An 18,361-nucleotide genomic window follows, 5' to 3' on the forward strand; every position below is an offset into this window, starting at 1 on the left:
TTCCCTTGGGACTCAATTCTTGACATGACTAAGAGCATAAATTCTGGCAGGTGTGGGCTGCTTAAATGGCCAGGGGGTGGACCTAAAGGAAGCCTTCCTGCTCCATCGGCACTGCCCCCTGGCACAGCCCAAGTCCCAGCCTGCATCCACATTCACCAAAGCAGGGTGCATGCCAGGATCCGGCTCCTGATAAGCCCCCACCACCCATCAGGAAGGGCACCGAATGCATGGTTCCCTCATTGGGGCCCCAGTGGATCCTCTACCGTCCTGCAATGCCGCCACACCAAAAGGGGTGAATGGACTTGTGCTCCAGGCATTATCTGAGATCTGCAATACCATCCGTTTGATAGTTGGAATTAAATTATGCTGTGCTGATTTTACTACAGACAGCTCGTCAAGGAATTTGAAGCATTGTCCCTATTAAATCTCCAGCAGCTAGATGTCATAGACAGCCCTTTCCTAAACAAACGTAGTCGAGTACAGTAAATTCTAAATAATATTTTTTGTTGTATGAGTCTTAGTCTAAGGACCAAAGACACCCATGTTGTAGAACTTAGCACAGGTTCTCATTGCTTGGCCAAGATTGACATCCCTAATTCATTATTCCGCTCCTCTCTTAATATTGGCCTATCAAACTGGTATGCTTATAATAAACATTTGTATAAAGTTATAGTGGTTGGTTTGTTTTTTGTTACATGTGAGTTGATCAGCTGTTTTAATAATTCTGGAACCTCTGAGGCTGTAAAAGCTGCTGGTCCATAGATGGTAGTTATGGAGTGTTATGCCAGTGTCAATTGAGCAGGTTCTCTTTCTGTATATTTATTGGTTTACACTGACGATGAGAGAAGATTGGGGGCAGGCCGTGTTTATTTGCATTTTATTGCCTCTGATGAACTGTAGTGAGATTTGTTTGAAGTTGCGGAAGGGTGTGTGTGAAATATTAGGTCAAGTTAGCCATATTGATCTGAATGCTGTTGGTATATCCCTGCTATCACTGTTGCCAGTTTGAGCTGTGTGTGTAACAAAAGGGAGCCATACCAGAGTGAAGGTGTCCTCTTTTTTTTGTCTTCATGTCAGTTTTAGTTTGTCGGTTAATTTTTCTAATAAGGTCATTTCAATTTGGTACCAGTGGTCCATGCTTACTCCAGACAAGTCTCTCCAGTGTCTAACTATGACGTTTCTGGCTGCTGAGAGTAGGTGGGTTATAAGCTCTTTGTGGTGTAAGTGAACATTATTGTTTTGGAAAACAATTTTTTGTAGGACTGCTGTCCAAAAGGGTTGGATTCGGGAACATTCCCACCACATGTGAAGGTATGTGCCTGTAGAGTTACAGCCTCTTCAGCATTTTGATAAGGTTCCTGGATGTATTAACACCAATTTCCTCAGGGTCAGATGCCATCTATAGATAAGTTTCAAAGTGAGTTCTCTTCTTTTGGCTGAGGTGGATTTAAAGGGAGGTTTGGACCAAATTGTAGTCCATTGGGTAGAGTTTATTTTGTAACCTATGTCATGTTCCCATTGTTTTTTAATTGTGTCAAGTGTGATTGCAGCGTAAAGTACAGTGGTACCTCAGGTTACGTACGCTTCAGGTTACAGCCTCCGCTAACACAGAAATAGTGCTTCAGGTTAAGAACTTTGCTTAAGGATGAGAACAGAAATCGTGCTCCGGCGGCACGGCGGCAGCAGGAAGCCCCATTAGCTAAAGTGGTGCTTCAGGTTAAGAACAGTTTCAGGTTAAGAACGGACCTCCAGAACGAATTAAGTACTTAACCTGAGGTACCACTGTAGTATTTTGTATATTGCAGATACCACCCACCTACCATTTCCCTCTGCTGACAAGAGAAGGCTTTGTTGTTGTTTAGGGATGTGTGCAGTTGATGGTGCGTTAGCCAGGATACTTGAATGCCTCCTAATTTATCCTGCAATTCCTGTGTTGATATGGGTTTATTGTTTTTGTAGAAGTCTGCAAGACAGTATAGGCCTTTGGTTTGCCATGTTTCTATGTGAAAGGTTTGGGCCGCATGACTGATAATGGATAATGAGACAAGGGGATTAGTGGGGATGGGGTTGGTGGCAATGTGCCTACTTTTTGTTTCCAGGCCTTAAGCATGGATAGTGTGAATCCCCCTTCAACTCAAGCAGCTGTGATAGGTGGCCATCCAACCTCTCCCATAAGGCAGCCAGTTTGAATCTTCCCCCCTCAGTTTACCCCATTTCTCCCTTTTGTGGCACAAAAGCAAGAAACTCATGTCTGGGGGAGGGAAGGCAATCCTGCTTTCTGCCTGCCATAGCGCTCTCTCTCTCTCTCACTCAGTCTCTCTCACACACACACAAACGTGAAGATGGAGCAGGATAATATTTTATTTCCTACTTTTAAGTAAATAACTGTTGATTTTTTTAATGGCTGTGGCTGCAGGAGGCAGAGTGGACTTAAGAAGGGCTCTGTAGAGGAGCGAGCACATGTGCTTTCAAATCACAGGCAGCAGGTCCTTCCCAGCAATTGCCTCTAGCCCCTTGCATTGGCTGGACTGTGGAGGGGAGGGTGTGGGCAGGAGGAGTGATCAGGAGGAAGTGAGGAGGCAGCCCATTTGTGAAGGATGGAAGCTGCAGGCAGGCAAGCAAGCAGGCGAGCACCTTCTAAGGCTCCTTCTGGTGATGTGTCACAATCTCAAAATGAAAAAATTCCTTCCAGTAGCACCTTAAAGACCAACTCAGTCTGTGTTGGTCTTTAAGGTGCTACTGGAAGGAATTTTTTTATTTTGACTATGGCAGACCAACACGGCTACCTATCTACTACTGGAATCTCAAAATGGTCATCGGGATATGCTCTTCAAACTGGTTTCTAAAGATTTATTGATATATTGCGCAACCCTACCTACCCCACATACAAACTGTTCAGCCATGTCTGCCCCCTGCTCTTTCTCTAGCACCCCACTCCATCTCAGATTCTGATCCCAATTTCAGTAATCCTCAGGTTTAAGATGTAAGTCTGGGACAGTTTTCTTTAGCTGTTTAACTGCACGTGGATTGCTGAGACTCAGATTCAAAGCCGAGTTGGCTGTTTTTGTTAGATCAGTCACTTTTTTCACCAAGCCTGGCTATATTTTTATGTTCTCTACTTTTCTTGCTATTTGTTTATGAAGACTTGCTTTATAGGGCTCAGATCATGGAGCACCCTTTTATAAACATGAAAGAAGTGTCACTGTTTTAATACAGGAGATTTATAGACATTACTCTTTCACATGTAATATTATTTCATGTTTCAGTTAAACACTCGCCTTCCCGTTATACTCTTTGATTCTGCCTCTACTAATGCAAGTTCCCCCAGAACGGGAATTCTGGGAGTATTGCAGGATAGGGCAGGAAAGCACTTGTACCTCTTCCAAACCTAGGACCTTCTGCGCACACAGCAGGTGATGAGCTACTGAGCTGGGGACCCTTCCAAATAATTCATATACAATCCAGCACAATTCTATGCATGTTAACTTAGCTTTAACTACATAATTATTAATTTTTCCTATTACAAACATATGGTTTATTTTATTTAGACTAGTTGGCTTTGTCATGCTTATCAAATCGTTCTAAAAGAGCTCTTAATATATTTCCTGGCCTTTTTTGGTGTCTGTCCCGAAGATTTTCAAGTGCAGTCTTTGCCTGTTGAAAGAAAAACAAAGGACTACATTATGTTGTTGCAAAATAGATATTCACAGTTATTAATATCAGTGGGGGAAATGCTAAAGGCATCAGAATCTGTGGCATCCAGAATCTCCTTCTTTCCAGCAAAAATGTAAATGTAAGCAACTGAAATTATTTTGAGGGACGATGCTGCAAATGTAAATCCAGTCATTTGTATTCAGAGATGTGTTGCGTGAGAGGCCTTGTGTAGCAACACTCAAGAGTGGCTTTTTAGGCATGGAGGGTTGAGCAAGAGGAGCCAGGACCAGCAAACTCTACAATACAACCGCTCATCTCTTTGTGAAACCAGCCCATTGTATTCATGTTTACCCTGGTTTTCTCGTTTAGGAAGGCCCCAAAATTGTTGAGCTTCTTTTAGACAGTCCTAACCAACAGCAATCTTTAAGAATGATTTATTGTCACACTATAATGTAATACCAGAGTTTACCATAAAGATGGCACCTGTGTTTAAAATTGTCTTCTGTGAAACAGCATCCCATTTAGGAGATTGATGATGCACAAGCAATAGCTAACGAAAAATGTGTTGGAGATTCAGGGTTGGTAGCTCATTGGATTGGAATCATGGCTGTTAAAGAGAGCGGTATCCAACAGTGCAGTTCGGCTCATGCAACACACATCCACATGTACAATGAATTGTCTTCCTCTCCAGCCCTCTCACCACCCTCAAAAATTGGCACTGGGGTGACTTAGAGGGACCCTCTGGGACCCAGTTCTGGGGCCCATAGTGGGGGAGAAAAAGTTCCATTGTGTGAGCAGATCTCTCTTTGTGCTGCACTAGATAAAATGCATAGTTTCTCCTATTTAATTAGTCTGAACAAGTTAAGAAGAGGGAAACTGAGTGAGGAAAATGATGCACAAAAGTGTATATAATGAACCCTATCTCTGGTCATATAGAATGAGGAAGTGAGTACAGTGGAACCTCAGGTTGCGAACATGATCCGTGTGGGAGGCACATTCGCAACCCGCAACATTTGCAACCTGTAGCGCCGCATCTGTGGCACAGGTCGCGATTCGGCATTTCTGCGCATGTGCAAAGCACGAACGTCCAGGTTCGGTGTGGTACACAACCCGAAAACGCGTAACCTGAAGCGTCTGTAACCCGAGGTACCACTGTACGCAGAATACAATTTAGAACTGAAAGAGAGAGAAACCAACAGGGAAAAAATATTCTGCTTCTTTACTTCCAAGTGTAGGGTTCACTTACTTTTTCAGCCAGCTCTGTGGCAGTTATATTTGGATCATATGGGATGGGTTCTCCAACATATGTCCTCAATTTCACTGGGAACCCTCCATAAGTGGGAAGGAATATACATCGAGTTTTCTCATACAGCCATTTTGTCAGACCTGTGTATGAAATTGAAGAAGATTAGGAAAGAATTTCAAATTAGTTGGCATTCTGAGTTACAATCCATACATCACAGCGTGGAAGAGTTAAATAATATAAGTGCTTGGGGAAAGAGATGCAAGATATTCAGTCAGCTCTTCTCATACTTTGCAATCAGGGTCATAGGTTGTGCAATAGACTGCAGAATATGGTTTGTTTCCTGCTCAGTTCCCCTCCATGTTAGGGTTGCTACCACATTTATCTATTGTAGCTTTGTTTTAAATTTAATGGGAAACTAAGCAAGGACATGTTCACTCAGTTCTGAGGCAGGCAGCACAGCTTTTTGCAGATAAGTGTACATGGAATACTCTACTAGTAGGTAATAAATAGATATTCTTTTTAAAAAAATACTAAAATGTTTATTCCCTGATATCAGAGCTCTTGGTCAACCAAGGAACATAGGATATTTAGCTCACTTGTCTTTCCAATGGTCCTGTATGCTTCACACATGTTTTGGGTAAATATAGGGATGATGGGCTAAAAGATAAAAGATGGAATAACAATGAAAAGAAAGGCGAGAACTGGAAAACTACTTCCCCCAACCGTCCTGCCTTTATTTTTCTTAAAGACTAGGAAGAATGCTTCACATTTGGTATTATAATAACAGGCAACTCATAAATTATTTAATTGGCTTCAATTCAAATATCTCAGATGAAGAAACTCCACAAGCTGTCCCCCAGATTTTCAGGAATTGAAGAGAAAAAAGAAAGAAAAGCTGTTTTTCTTTCTAAATGCCATTGATTTGTGGCTCTCCAGATAATCATTTGACACCAAAACAGGATGTCTGCCATTCTTGGCTATTTAGGATGCTAGATCAAGGATTTTAACACATTAAGTCATACGTCATTTCCAGGATAATCTTGAGGTCAATGCAAATTGCCCAAAGGTCACTCACCACTTTCGCCTCCAAAGCTATCCGAGCGAAACCTCTGCGGTTACCCCACATTAAGCTGTAATCATTACTAAAGTTTCCTTCTCTAGCTCCACCAGGTATAATGCCCAATAAATAGCCTTTCTTCAGAATTTCCACACATTCAGCATTTGTGAAATCTCTCGAGAAGACAACATCACATATCATCTTCATCCCTAAAAAAATAAACCCCAAACAGAAAAATGCACTTTATATAACTCTTATTTAGGAAATAGTGTGAATACTATACAAGTGTCATCATTCAAATGATATTGCACTATTATGGATCACAAGTACAGCTCTCTGCAAATCTTCTTCAACCATGATTTCATGAAAGGTGACCTTTATGCTAGTTCCTCTTTTGCTCACATGTTCTTTTTCTGGTAAGCAATAGAGTGAGACTGAGTGCAATTTCACCTATTGGTGGTATTTTATTTTCTGTTGCTTTTTACCTGCTTGCCTGATGCACTGTTTATATTTAATCACTTTGTTTTATGTCATATTTTATACATTTTTATCTAAAAAGGCATGATTTGAATTTAAATCATTTACCTGGCGTCCAATACAACATGTGATCAATTACTGAATGGCAGTGTAACCCTGTCTTTTTATAAAGTTTAGTCAGAAATAATAAATAGTTGATAGGAAAAGGTGGATGGTACAGAATAATAATCCCTGGACCTTTAGGGAGACGTTCCATGCCCATAACTTCATAACCTGAAAATAATACAAAGTTTAACGAATAAATATTGCTTTAATGAAACTAAATACGATACCACCAACTTTTAGTGGAGGAAAACAATGTGGTTCAGAAAAACTAAAGGTCAGGTAAAAAGCTCTGCTATATGCTCAAGCATTGTGGGTGCTAGGTTGTCATCCACAGGAAACAGAGCTTACTCTGGTGGTCGCAGAATTAAAGAAGGGGGACACCTACTCTCCTGAAATGTTCTTTCCTTGCTTACGTTTGGGCATAGGTGGAATCATTTTTTGCCCAGCCTTTGAGACAGCTACAGTGGTACCTCAGGTTACGAACTTAATTCGTTCCGGAGGTCTGTTCTTAACCTGAAACCGTTCTTAACCTGAGGTACCACTTTAGCTAATGGGGCCTCCCGCTGCCGCCGCCGCGCAATTTCTGTTCTCATCCTGAAGCAAAGTTCTTAACCCGAGGTACTATTTTGCTGCTTCTTCCTCCTCCTCCATCACTGCTGCTTCCCGTGGTTGCAGGGGAATCCTCCTGGAGGTGCTTTGGCATGGCTCTTACAATGGCCAAAGTGCCTCGGCTCTGACATGACTGCAGCCGAGGGAAGCAGCAGAGATTTTGGAGGAGAAAGCGTCAAAGGTGCAGGGGGAGTGAGTGGGGGATGGGCAAGTGGCAGCAAGATGGTGGCAGGGGAAAAAGAGGTGGCAGTACAACGTACCGATGTTGCGTACCGACAGAAAAAAAGCACTGGGTGTAAGCAACATTCTCCCAAGTTTCTTTTGGAGACGAGACATGCTTTAAATGTGATTAAATGTATGGTGTTTATGCAGTCACCAATTGACCCTTTCTTCTGTGATATGTCTTAATTTCATACCTCATAAAAAGTTTTGTATTTCTTTATGATTGCTTATTACATAAATAAATATCGATGGCTTTGTTTTGAGCCTTATGAAGCCAAACCAAACTTGTAGCTATTGTGACCCCACGGTGGGTTCAGAGCTACACTCCTGATGCACTGTGGCAACTATTGTTCCAGTGCTTGAAGCCTGAAATTCTGATGCTCAGTACTATGAAAGTATAGTGGCTCATAAGATAGAATAATTGGTATGAAAGAAACCTTTACTCACCATGCCATATCTTTCCATATGTATCTACAACTTTAGCCATAACTTGCTTTGGCTTGTCCCAAAATTTGCTATGAAAATCATTTTCTTGGTGGTTATTCATCTTCTTGTAAATATATAACAATAGTGAGGCACAAGAGGAAAAAAACCAGAAAACCAATATTTCTGAATAAAACAACATCGGAAGCACAAAAAACCACAGAGGGTGAACCACTGAGGTCAGGTAGTCTTCTAAATAAGGAAAACTAATCCAGTTTTCCAGTATTTGAGTAAAGCAGCTCATTGTTTCCTGATCTGAAGCATCAAATGTATGCCAATGAAAGAAAGAAATCAAGTGGAATTTCCCACAGTCGTAATGGTTTCCCCCACCACCACCATTTACCTGGAAAACAGAAAATGCAGTACATTAGTTTGAATTGCCACCCCAGAGACATTCATGAAATCTCATGCTATTTTCTATTTTTCTAGTTTTCCCATTATAACTTGCCAAGTAGACATATTGTTTTTTCAACATTGATTGCTGGGATGTACAATACAGTGGTACCTCTACTTACGTGCCCCTCTTGTTACGTATCCTTCGGGATATGCACCCAGCAAACCCAGAAGTATATTTCCGGGTCTCGCCACACACACATGCGCAGAAGTGCTCTGTCGCACCGCACGCATGCATAGAGCACACATCTCCGGTTGCAGAAACCTTGGGATCTAACTAGAGCTCCGGAACGGATCCCATCCGCAACCGGAGGTACCACTGTATTAGTAATGTATGATTCATCACATTTCAGTTAATTTTAATGTCGAGTTTACTCGTTTCCAAATAGTCTTCTTCAAATTGCAGCTTTGCACTTTCTTTGCTTTAAACTTTCTGCAGTGCGGAAAGGCAGACTTCCTTATTTTATGCCTTTCCCGTTTCCGGCCAAATTGTCTTTAAATTAATTGTAATTCCCAATAGATCTTTAAATCCTACTCGCGGGTAGTTATTTTCAGTCCAAATTTCAGGAAGGAATCAGCGCTCTCCAACCATGGCGACGCGGCTTCGCTCCACGGGCTTGGGTGACGACTCTCAGCACCGTGCCACACACCCGCTGCCATTCTGGAGCCTTTAAAAAGGCTCCTTTGTGGTTTTGGGGGGGCGCAAAGGTGCCCGCCGAGTCTCCTTGCTCACAGGCTTCCACGCCTGTGATTTTTGGGGGTCCCCGCTTTGCCGTAGCGGTCAAACCCGAACTCGCAGAGCAGACTCCCTCCGGAGCTCGGAGGGAAATCCGCCATTGATCGCTGGCGCTGACCAGAAGTCAGTTCTGGCACCTCTCAGGTGGGCGCCATTGTGAGCTGATGCTCCTTCCACCTGCTTCTTGTCTTTATGTACTTCTGAGAAGCCCCAAACAAACAATTCGAGTCAAAACAGAAGCTGGCCAGCGTGTGCAAGTCTACCCCTTTTTTAGATCTATGACTCCACCCCTAGCCGTTCCTAGCCACAATTTGTCAAGCTACATGGAGGGGCCAATTCATATATCCTTTTCATGTGTACTGGTGGTGGGCTTTAAGCATTCCAGTGAAGCCTCTACCATTGCACTCATGTGCGTTTATGCAAGGCCCTTCTGAGCTGCTCTCGTCATCCGCCTGAATCTAAGAAAATTGGGGAGGTGGGGGCGCACCAGAACTGTTATGTACTGAAGTTCTCACCCTGGGCCAGCAGTGGATACTGTAGATAGTTATGCAAATGACTGAGCTCCTCAGTTCAGTTCAGTTCAGTTCTGGCCTTTGAATAAACAAGAGCTGTTTGAAGAATCGCTGTGTCGTCTGATATGTTCGCCCACAACTTAACAAGAACCATGGAGAACTGGCATCTGATCAGGGTTGCCCTGAGTCGCCCAGTGACTTACTGTAACAACTTCATGGTTGGGTTCTTTTTTGGGAAAGAGCACTAGTCACAAAGCAAGCTGGTTTCATTCAACTGCTGTTTCATTTTCCCCCAGTACATTGCTCTCTGTCCTATTTTCTATGGAGGCTTTATACATATGTATTGTCCTCTTTTTGTCATCATTATAAGATTTAAAACCAATTGCCTTCTATGTGTGATCACAGATGTCTGGAGGTAGCCCTGTTAGATTTTGGCAGCAAAAATAAAAAAATGAGTGTTGTGACACCTTAGAGATAAAGTTAATGGCTGCAAAACAAACCCCGTCTACTCAGAAGTGAGCACCACTGAATTTATGAGGATTCCCATCTCTGTGTTGGAAACCCTGCACATTAGTAAAGCAGCTCCCTTCACACTAGAGTCTCAAATGGAATGCCCAATTAAGGTTCAAATATATTGATGACCAGATTACCCTATGTCTAAATAGCTAGTTGAGTAAAAATATGTGGCATTATATTACTGCAGAGTTGTACATTTCTTCTGCAGATCTGTGTACAAACAGCTTCCCCTATGTAGTGCCCCCCCCATTTGTGGACCTTAAGGAAAGAAGCTTGCAGGGGGTAATACCAGATGATCCTTGGGGTCCCTTCCAACTCTGATTCTAAGAGACATGGGTGGTGCTGTGGTCTAAACCACTGAGCCTCTTGGGTTTGCTGACCGGAAGGTCAGCAGTTTGAATCCGCGCAACGAGGTGAGCTCCTGTTGCTCCGTCCCAGCTTCTGCCAACCTACAGTAGCAGTTAAAAAGCATACCAGTGCAAATAGATAAATAGTTACCACTGTGGCAGGAAGGTAAACAGCGTTTCCATTTTCTCTGACTTCCTTCACGGTATTCCATCGCACCAGAAACAGTTTAGTCATGCTTGGCCATATGATCCAGAAAGCTGTCTATGAACAAACACCGGCTCCCTCGGCCTGAAGCAAGATGAGTGCCGCACCCCATAGCCACATTTGACTGGACTTAACCATCCAGGGGCCATTTACCTTCTATGATTCTATTGGTATTAGAAGAATGATAAATTCCAGTTGTGACTAAAACAAAGTGTTTTATATTGCATATATTTAAGCCTGGGTTTGCTCTGCATCCAGTGCTCTCCTATTGCTGGTTTGGAGATCTGTTTACTCATGACATTAGCCACCATCTATATGTGGCTAATGTCATGTTATTTCTTATGAAATACTGTATATTGGTTAGTTTTCCCCTAAACCAATTTCAGATAAACCCTGATTTAAAAAAGAACACCCTAGCTGTGTTTTAAGTTGACAGTTTGTAAACAGGCTATAGTTTTCATACAACTGGTTTTTACACACACACACACACACACACACGCACACACACATTCTGCTGACCCCTGTTCACGGACAAATAACACAACTGCTAGCACATTTGCAATGCTTAGCAGGGTCTGGTATGGTTTCCAGTTTGATGGGGGTCCGTGTACTGAGATTCCTTGGGGTTCCTTCCAACGCTACAAGTCTATGAAACACAAACTTTTTACTTACATTCCTGATAAGCCTAAATTTCCTTTACATCAGTTACCTCTCCATGGGACCAGCAGCAGTTCTATCGTGGTTTTTTCATAGGCTGTTTCACTCCTAATGTGATGCATCCCTTTGTGATGTTTAAAGAGACTCTGATGGGTGTGACACCCTATGAAGAAAACAAGCTTTTTGGAAATGATCCAACTAGGTTTTATTCCCATATGCAGTTAAACATGCTGCGCGAGGTAATAGCAAGCATTGCATAGTAGCATGGTGAATCACATAAAGCCTGTTCTTGGCAAAGGATAAAAGGTACGAATTCTGACAACTATGTTGTCTCCCTTTGCTTATAGCTCCTTTCTACCTTGAACAGAATGAACAAGTCAAGGAACAAGCTACTTACACCATCCACCGTCAAGAAAAATACAAAATTGATACAAAAGTTGGGTGTCTGCCCCTCTCTCTGCTGAGGACTGGCAAGAGCCCATGGATTCCCAGGCACGCACACAGGGTCTGTGTCCCTTTGGAGAATAGACAGCGGAGATTGTCGTACTTTAATAAATTTGGTTTATTCACCTATTTACAAATTCATACTGCATGGAGGAAGTCTAGATCTTACAGCATGGCTCACAGCAGTCCAGGGATGTGGGGTCAGAAACTGAGAGAAACCAAAAATTGACAGATTCAACCATTCCTACTCTGTTTGCAGCATATACCTTTTCCAGTTGACCCAGGCTCAAGGTAAACAGGCAATGCTTCTTGCTTTGCACACTGAAAATGAGCTATCCCAGAATCCTCAAATGAAACATGTAGGAAAAAGAGACGTTTTAGCAATGTTATCCTTGTATCATCGTCTTCCAGTCTCCCTTGCTGGGCATTCAACCATAGTGTATTTCAGTCAGGATATTTGGAAAGGGAGGGGAAGATAAGTTGAACATGACCCAACCAATTATTTCTTCATCCGCCTCAATTTGTGTAATGTAAAAAACAAAAAAACAAAAACAATTTTTGTTGGTTTTTAAACAAATACAAATACATTAACAATTACCATTAAACCCTTATCCAGCAGTACATCTAATAATGTTTGTTCTTTCCATTGACTTTAGACATAAGCTCACACATTCAGTGTTCAAACCTCTCCTCTGAGAAGACTGAGCAGCTGGTATAATCAGGCCTTGGTTTTTGTCATTAACAGAGTTAAAGAAAGAGCTCCACATTTCTTGGAAAGTGCCTCTATTTGTTATGCCTTTAATTGCCCTCCTGTCTGGTGAGATGTTAAGACATCACTGTATCTCAGATATTATTTTCCCATATGTTCAGGGGAATTTCTTCCATTGCTTGTCACGGCTAAAAATTGGCTGCTGTTTCTTAAATGTTAAAGAACTAAGTCAGCATGAGTCAGCGGCCTACAATGACTCATGCAACCTTTCACCAAATTGTACCTGTGTATATAGAGTGGTCAATGTTAGTGTTGGGTGTGGGTTGGTTGGTTGGTTGGTAGCTGGTTGCGTTTGGTGTGTGTAAAAGCTGTCAGTCGTGGTTGGAGAAGAAGACTTTTTAAGAATAAAAGCAGCAATACTCTGCAAGAATACTCTTTCTCAAAGACTCTTTTGTGCCAACTAAGGTCTGAGGACTAGGCAAAGGAGTAAAAAGGAGGTCAGAACCTTTTCTTTTTCAAACACTGACAGGTTATGGGCCCAGTGTTTCTGAGCGTGTGCAGAGTGCAAAACAACTGACAGCATCTGAGCAGGGAGCTGGTGAGTCCTGGTGGTGTATGGAGCCAGTGGCTGTGTGTTGGAGGAGTTGGTGGCAAGCTGTAACTGTCTGCAGCGACACTGGAGGGGCTATGATCTGAGGATCAGGAAAGCACTCAGTGTCAGCTACTGGAACAGTTTGAACTGCTAGAGGACCACAGTAGGCAACTCACAGAGCGGCTACACCAGTTGCAGAGGCAGGCAGGACCTGAGGGTCGACAGAGGCAGCAGCTAGAAGCCGGTGAGTGCCACCCAGGACCATCCAGTCGGACTCTAAAGAGAGAGTCAGGAGAGATTGCTGGAGGCCCCACAGAAGGGGCTCAGCAAGCACCAGCAGAGATGGCAATTTCCAGTCTTCCCAAGTCATAAATCTTGGGGGAGGCATTCCTTTTGAACTTCTCTGAGAAAGCAACTGGCTGAGTTAGTTGATAAAAATGCAGCAGTTGCTAAGAGATGGTTTGTGGGACTGTGTTGAAACTGAGGTTTCGAGCCAGGACTCGGCTGAGAAAAGATGGCTGAATGAAAGGGCTCATGCCCAAATTATGCTGTGTTTGAGCAACTCTGTTATTGCATGTAGCAAATGCCAGCACAGTGTTTGAGTGCTAGAATTAATTAAGGACAATGCATGTCAGAGAAACTGCTGGAACTATAATTTCTCTGACCAGAAGGCCGTTCAGGACTGTTATGAAAGAAGGTGAGAGTTTGGCAACTCATCTTCAAATGCTGAAATCTGTTTCTTCAACTACAGCAGAGAGGTAAGCATTATGATGAGACTGACCAAACATACATTATCCTTTCAAGTTTGCCTGAAACTGATTGCCCGTGATTAACAGCAAGGAGAGTATGCATCCCCGAGGTCTGACCCTTGAGTATGTTGTCGGAAGATTGACCAAAGAAGCTGAAAGAAGGTCAGATAAACAGGCTGAACTCCAAGGGCAGAGAAGTTGCACCTGAGGGGGCCAGCGCCAGAATCTGCCAATGGAGCAACACCAAGGTTTGGACTTGGCCATGGCAGTGAGGAGGTGCTATAGATGCAGCCAACCCAGGCATCTCCAATGTCAATGCAGGGCAAAACCTCCAGGAGACGGCATGGAGCAGAGACAGCAATCGACGCAGAAACGTAAGCAGAAGGGGTTCTCTTCAGGGAAGAAGAACATGCATTCTGCTCAACTTGTGTCTGCATTTTCTCGAGAGGAGAGGAAGATACCTCCAGGAACATGGTTGCTGGACTCTGGCACCAGCAGGATTATCTGCAACCGTCGGGAGGACTTTAAGACCCTGGAGAAGCCAGCTGATGGAAAAGACTCAATTTATCTTGCTGATGGTCGTAGAAGCAAGATTGATGGCCAGGGAACATGTTTCCTGCTGTGTTTGAACACTACTATACCAGAGACTCTGTTTGTCAGCAGTTTGGACTATTGTTTACTGTCTGTAAGCTGTTTGATTAATGCAAGGTATAGTGTTAAGTTCATAGAATCATAGAATCATAGAGTTGGAAGAGACCACAAGGGCCATCGAGTCCAACCCCCTGCCAAGCAGGAAACACCATCAGAGCACTCCTGACATATGGTTGTCAAGCCTCTGCTTAAAGACCTCCAAAGTAGGAGACTCCACCACACTCCTTGGCAGCAAATTCCACTGTCAAACAGCTCTCACTGTCAGGAAGTTCTTCCTAATGTTTAGGTGGAATCTTGTTTCTTGTAGTTTGGATCCATTGCTCTGTGTCCGCTTCTCTGGAGCAGCAGAAAACAACCTTTCTCCCTCCTCTATGTGACATTCTATGTGATTGAGAGAGCGGTTGCTGAACAGCTTGGTAGGTTTCTGGATGAAACATCGGCTCTGGATCCATTCCAGTCCGGCTTCCACGCTGGTCATGGGACCGAGACGGCTCTGGTCGCCCTAACAGATGATCTTCGTAGACAGCTGGATCGAGGCGGGTCGGGGCTGCTGATTCTTCTAGATCTGTCAGCAGCTTTCGACATGGTCGATCACGAACTTCTGGACCACCGCCTCGCCGACGTGGGGATCCAGGGCACAGTCCTTCAATGGCTGCGCTCGTTTCTCTCTGGTCGGGGACAGAGGGTGGCGCTTGGGGGGGAACTATCATCCCGCCACTCCTTGGTGTGTGGAGTGCCTCAGGGTGCGATTCTCTCCCCGATGCTTTTTAACATCTCTATGCGCCCCCTCGCCCAGCTTGTCCGGAGTTTTGGGCTGGGTTGCCATCAGTATGCTGATGACACCCAACTCTATCTGTTGATGGATGGCCATCCTGACTCGGCCCCAGACACACTGATCAGATGCTTGGAAGCTGTGGCTGGATGGTTACGTGGGAGCCGGTTGAAGTTAAATCCTTCGAAGACAGAGGTCCTCTGGCTGGGACGGAGCGATATGGGATTGAGGGGGCAACTCCCATCTCTTGTGGGGGTGCAATTAGTGCCAGCACCGTCCGTTAAGAGTTTGGGTGTAATCTTCGATACCTCCCTCTCCATGGAGGCGCAGATTGCAGCTATAACAAAGGCGGCATTTTTTCATCTCTGCCAAGCTAAGCAGTTGGCCCCTTACCTCTCTCGCCCTGACCTAGCCACTGTGATCCACGTGACGGTCACCTCCAGACTGGATTATTGTAACTCGCTCTACGTGGGGCTGCCCTTGAGACTGACCCAGAAACTCCAGCGGGTGCAGAATGCCACAGCGAGACTCCTTACGGGGTCTTCGCTGCGGGATCACATTCATCCGGTGCTATACCAGCTGCACTGGCTCCCGGTGGAGTACAGGATCAGGTTTAAGGTGCTGGTTTTAACCTTCAAAGCCCTATACGGCCTAGGACCCTCGTATCTACAGGACCGCCTCTCCTGGTATGCCCCACAGAGGAACTTACGGTCCTCAAATAAAAACATCTTGAAGGTCCCAGGCCACAGAGAGGTTAAGCTGGCCTCAACTAGAGCCAGGGCTTTTTCGGCTGCGGCTCCAACCTGGTGGAACGCTCTGTCACAAGAGACAAGGGCCCTGCAGGACTTGACATCTTTCCGCAGGGCCTGCAAGACAGAGCTGTTCCACCAGGCCTTTGGTTAGGGCACAGCCTGACTCCCTCCTTTGGCAATCTTTACAATACTTTAGTTTATGGTTGCCATCAATTTTGATTTTAATTAATTCTTATGATGTTTTTATAATGTTGCACTATTTTAGTGTTGTTAGCCGCCCTGAGCCCAGCTTCGGCTGGGGAGGGCGGGATATAAATAAAATTTATTATTATTATTATTATTATTATTATTATTATTATTATTATTATTATTATATATTTGAACATGGCTATCATATCACCCCTTAACCTCCTCTTCTCCAGGCTAAACATGCCCAGCTCCCTTAGCCGTTCCTCGTAAGGCATCGTTTCCAGGCCTTTGATCATTTTGGTTGCCCTCCTCTGGACACGTTCCAGTTTGTCAGTGTCCTTCTTGAACTGTGGTGCCCAGAACTGGACACAGTACTCCAGGTGAGGTCTGACCAGAGCAGAATACAGTGGCACTATTACTTCCCTTGATCTAGATGCTATACTCCTATTGATGCAGCCCAGAATTGCACTGGCTTTTTTAGCTGCCGCGTCACACTGTTGGCTCATGTCAAGTCTGTGGTCAACCAAGACTCCTAGATCCTTTTCACATGTACTGCTCTCAAGCCAGGTGTCCCCCATCTTGTATTTGTGCCTCTCATTTTTTATTTTTTTTTGTCCAAGTGCAATACTTTACATTTCTTCCTGTTAAAATTCATCTTGTTTGTTTTTGCCCAGTTCTCTAATCTGTCAAGGTCGTTTTGAAGTGTGATCCTGTCCTCTGGGGTGTTAGCCACCCCTCCCAGTTTGGTGTCATCTGCAAATTTGATCAGGATGCCCTTGAGTCCATCATCCAAGTCGTTGATAAAGACGTTGAATAAGACCGGGCCCAAGACAGAACCCTGTGGCAGCCCACTAGTCACTCTTCTCCAGGATGAAGAGGAACCATTGATGAGGACCCTTTGGGTTCGGTCATGCAGGATGGATGTCTGATAAAGAATGGAACTCAGGTATGTGGCCATGAAAAGATTGAAATGGGCTGTATGTAATGCAGGACAAGTCTCTTAAAGCAGCCCAGATGGTTCAGGAGAATTTGTCAGTTCATAAGGGGTGTGTACATGAACTGCATAGAAAACTGGGTCATGCAAATTTTTGTGTGCTTTCTGAGATTCAAAAGGTGTGCAAGAATCTAAAGGCAAGAATCCCGACACAAACACATTGAGTTTCTTTTGCCATCTCTTTAACTGAAGTGGATAGATGGGAATAGGCAAAACTTGAAAAAGAAAAAGGAATTTAGGTAACACTGAAATTTTAACCACAGGTATTTGCCCAAGCCAGCTAAGGCTGAGATGTATCCATTTCTTGTTGAATTTATTCAGTCCCCTATATTTCTACATCCCAGTTGTCTTGTATCTGCAGTAAGGCTAATATCTAAGTACTTAAATTCTCCATGCATTATGACAGTCTCTCATAAAAAGGTAAAGGTACCCCTGCCCGTACGGGCCAGTCTTGACAGACTCTAGGGTTGTGCGCTCATCTCACTCTATAGGCCGGGAGCCAGAGCTGTCCGCAGACACTTCCGGGTCACGTGGCCAGCATGACAAGCTGCTTCTGGCGAGCCAGCGCAGCACACAGAATGCCGTTTACCTTAGTAAACGTCTCTCATAGTGTCATCTAAATTGATAGGAAGGAGGGCAAATTTAGAACAGTCAATTTGCAATCCTGCTACCCTGTGATACCTTTCTAACTGTTGCTTAAGTGGCTCAAGGGCTGTTATTGGATTTTGCAGAAATAAGAGGGTGTCATCTGCAAACATATTCACTTTGTGTACCTCATCCCACAGGGTGACCCCCTCTATAGAAGTGTCTTTCTGTAGTTGGATGGCTAGTATCTCTATGACCAATGCAGACAACAATGGTGACAGAGAGCAGCCGTGTCAGTGCCGCTTGAGAGATCTATAGCCTGAGCATCAAAGCCATTGATTGAAATGATTGCCTTTGGGGGGGCCACCAGGTGGCGCGTTGGAAGATGGCTGACAATAACATCTCTCTGACCCATACGAGGTAATTAAGGGGCTGCTATGGGAAGGCATGTCAAAAACAATGAATCAATTCTATCCAAAGCCTTATAGGCATCAAGAGAGAGTAATATGCCAGCGCTTCTCTTTCTATTCAGCTCACATATAACTTTTAATGCTCTTCTTGAGAACACCTGAGATGCTTCTCGCTGGCAGGAACCCCATTTGATCTGGATTTATGTATTGAGTTATAAACATGTTTGCTGCTTGACCATTATTGCTGTGAACAACTTTGCATCTGCATTGATGAGAGTGATTGGCCTACTGTATA

General features: G+C 43.9%; 1 protein-coding gene across 5 annotated transcripts; it reads right to left on the reverse strand.

Moving 5' to 3' along the window:
• Positions 1-3,470: 3,470 nt before the first annotated feature.
• Positions 3,471-12,587, reverse strand: LOC309538411 (DGAT1/2-independent enzyme synthesizing storage lipids-like). 5 transcript variants are annotated; one of them, XM_082233981.1, is made up of 9 exons: positions 11,790-12,580; positions 11,272-11,382; positions 9,698-9,915; positions 7,818-8,196; positions 6,543-6,707; positions 5,976-6,166; positions 5,497-5,557; positions 4,901-5,040; positions 3,471-3,654 (listed from the first exon to the last, which is right to left on the reverse strand). In XM_082233981.1, exons 4-9 carry the CDS (start codon positions 8,095-8,097, stop codon positions 3,550-3,552), a joined length of 942 nt encoding a protein of 313 aa, XP_082090107.1. In that variant the 5' UTR covers positions 8,098-8,196; positions 9,698-9,915; positions 11,272-11,382; positions 11,790-12,580; the 3' UTR covers positions 3,471-3,549. The 5 variants fall into 5 exon arrangements, with proteins under 5 accessions (XP_082090107.1, XP_082090105.1, XP_082090106.1 ...); XM_082233979.1 differs by having other exon boundaries at positions 11,235-11,382; XM_082233980.1 differs by lacking the exon at positions 9,698-9,915.
• Positions 12,588-18,361: the final 5,774 nt, after the last annotated feature.

The sequence above is a fragment of the Podarcis vaucheri genome (genome assembly GCF_965113315.1).
Source record: "Podarcis vaucheri genome assembly, chromosome: 8".
NCBI classification, from domain to species: Eukaryota; Metazoa; Chordata; class Lepidosauria; order Squamata; family Lacertidae; genus Podarcis; species Podarcis vaucheri.